Here is a 1,123-nt window from a genome sequence, read left to right on the forward strand (position 1 = left end):
AGTAACCTCTTCATCTGTCTTCTGCATTTTTCCAAATTCTTCATCATTTCGTAAGGCAGAATTTGTTGTGCACAGCAGCAGCCAAGTCAAGCTCAACCTCATCACTCGTACGTAAGCACTCGTGATACGATGGCGCTCAAACCGATGGGCGTTGCGCAAGAAAGCGTAAACCATTCCCAACATTAGAAGTCCACAACTTGTACCATCGGGCTGAGCAGGCTCGTGTACCTAGTTGGCGTACTCCGCAAACCTTTACTGCGAGATTTCTGAAGACAACCATGGGTGCAACGAAACACCTTGTAGCTGTGCTGCATCTTGTTTGGTATCTGCAGCTTAGCTAACCTATAACACACAACATAGCAAATAATAACATTGTGAGTTGTAGTCCGAGTCTGATATAAATTAAAACTAATATACTTTAATACGAATTGTACTTACGAATTGTGTTTTTTCACCGTCTGGGTGTCTCGAGCCCTGAATAGTAGAAAGTTCTCGCTGCAACATTTCTCCATTTCATCGCTGAGCTCTTCCCATGTCGAAAACTCAAGTTGTGGCATCGGCGGAACCTTATTTACAAAGTTCACACGGTCTGATTCCATTGCCAAACGTTCCGGATACGACTTGGTACGCCTGACCCGTGGCGTTCGACCAACGGTGGGGTCTTGAACGGGTATTTTGGTTTTCTTGTCATGTTCATCATCTGCAGATGACAAAGATATAGTCTCTGCAAGACTGTCCTCGGCAGAGCTGTCGTGTACAGCAAGCCACCGACGCCGTCGTCGTTTTGCTGGTCTTGTTAGTCGGTGCAGACGGTTTTTCCTCTTGGAAGCGCGGCTGTCCGGCTTAGCTACAACAAAAAATACCGCAGTTTTTGTTAGCTATTAATAATACCATTAATATCATCCAAAATAAACCTGTTTGTTGCGATCTTGTGGCGCTTGAATCTGATATCGATAAATGTTAGACAATGGTCATATACGAACATTATTTGCAAATTAGCACTAACCAATTTCGTCCAGAAGTTCCTGTAACGTGTCACTCGAGTCGCTATCGAGTTTAAAGGTACCATCACGGTCGCCATCTTCAGGTCCGGAGGAAGAGCTAAGCTCGAAAAGGGCGTCCG

At 45.0% G+C, this 1,123-nt stretch overlaps 1 protein-coding gene across 1 annotated transcript; it reads right to left on the reverse strand.

Moving 5' to 3' along the window:
* Positions 1-182: 182 nt before the first annotated feature.
* On the reverse strand, positions 183-1,081 carry PPTG_07151 (hypothetical protein; the record flags this gene model as incomplete). Its single annotated transcript, XM_008901306.1, has 4 exons — positions 183-342; positions 439-842; positions 915-944; positions 1,007-1,081. The coding sequence occupies 4 exons, from the start codon at positions 1,079-1,081 to the stop codon at positions 183-185; spliced, it is 669 nt and encodes a 222-aa protein (XP_008899554.1).
* Positions 1,082-1,123: the final 42 nt, after the last annotated feature.

Source organism: Phytophthora parasitica, assembly GCF_000247585.1.
Source record: "Phytophthora parasitica INRA-310 unplaced genomic scaffold supercont2.11, whole genome shotgun sequence".
Classification (NCBI taxonomy): Eukaryota; Oomycota; class Peronosporomycetes; order Peronosporales; family Peronosporaceae; genus Phytophthora; species Phytophthora nicotianae.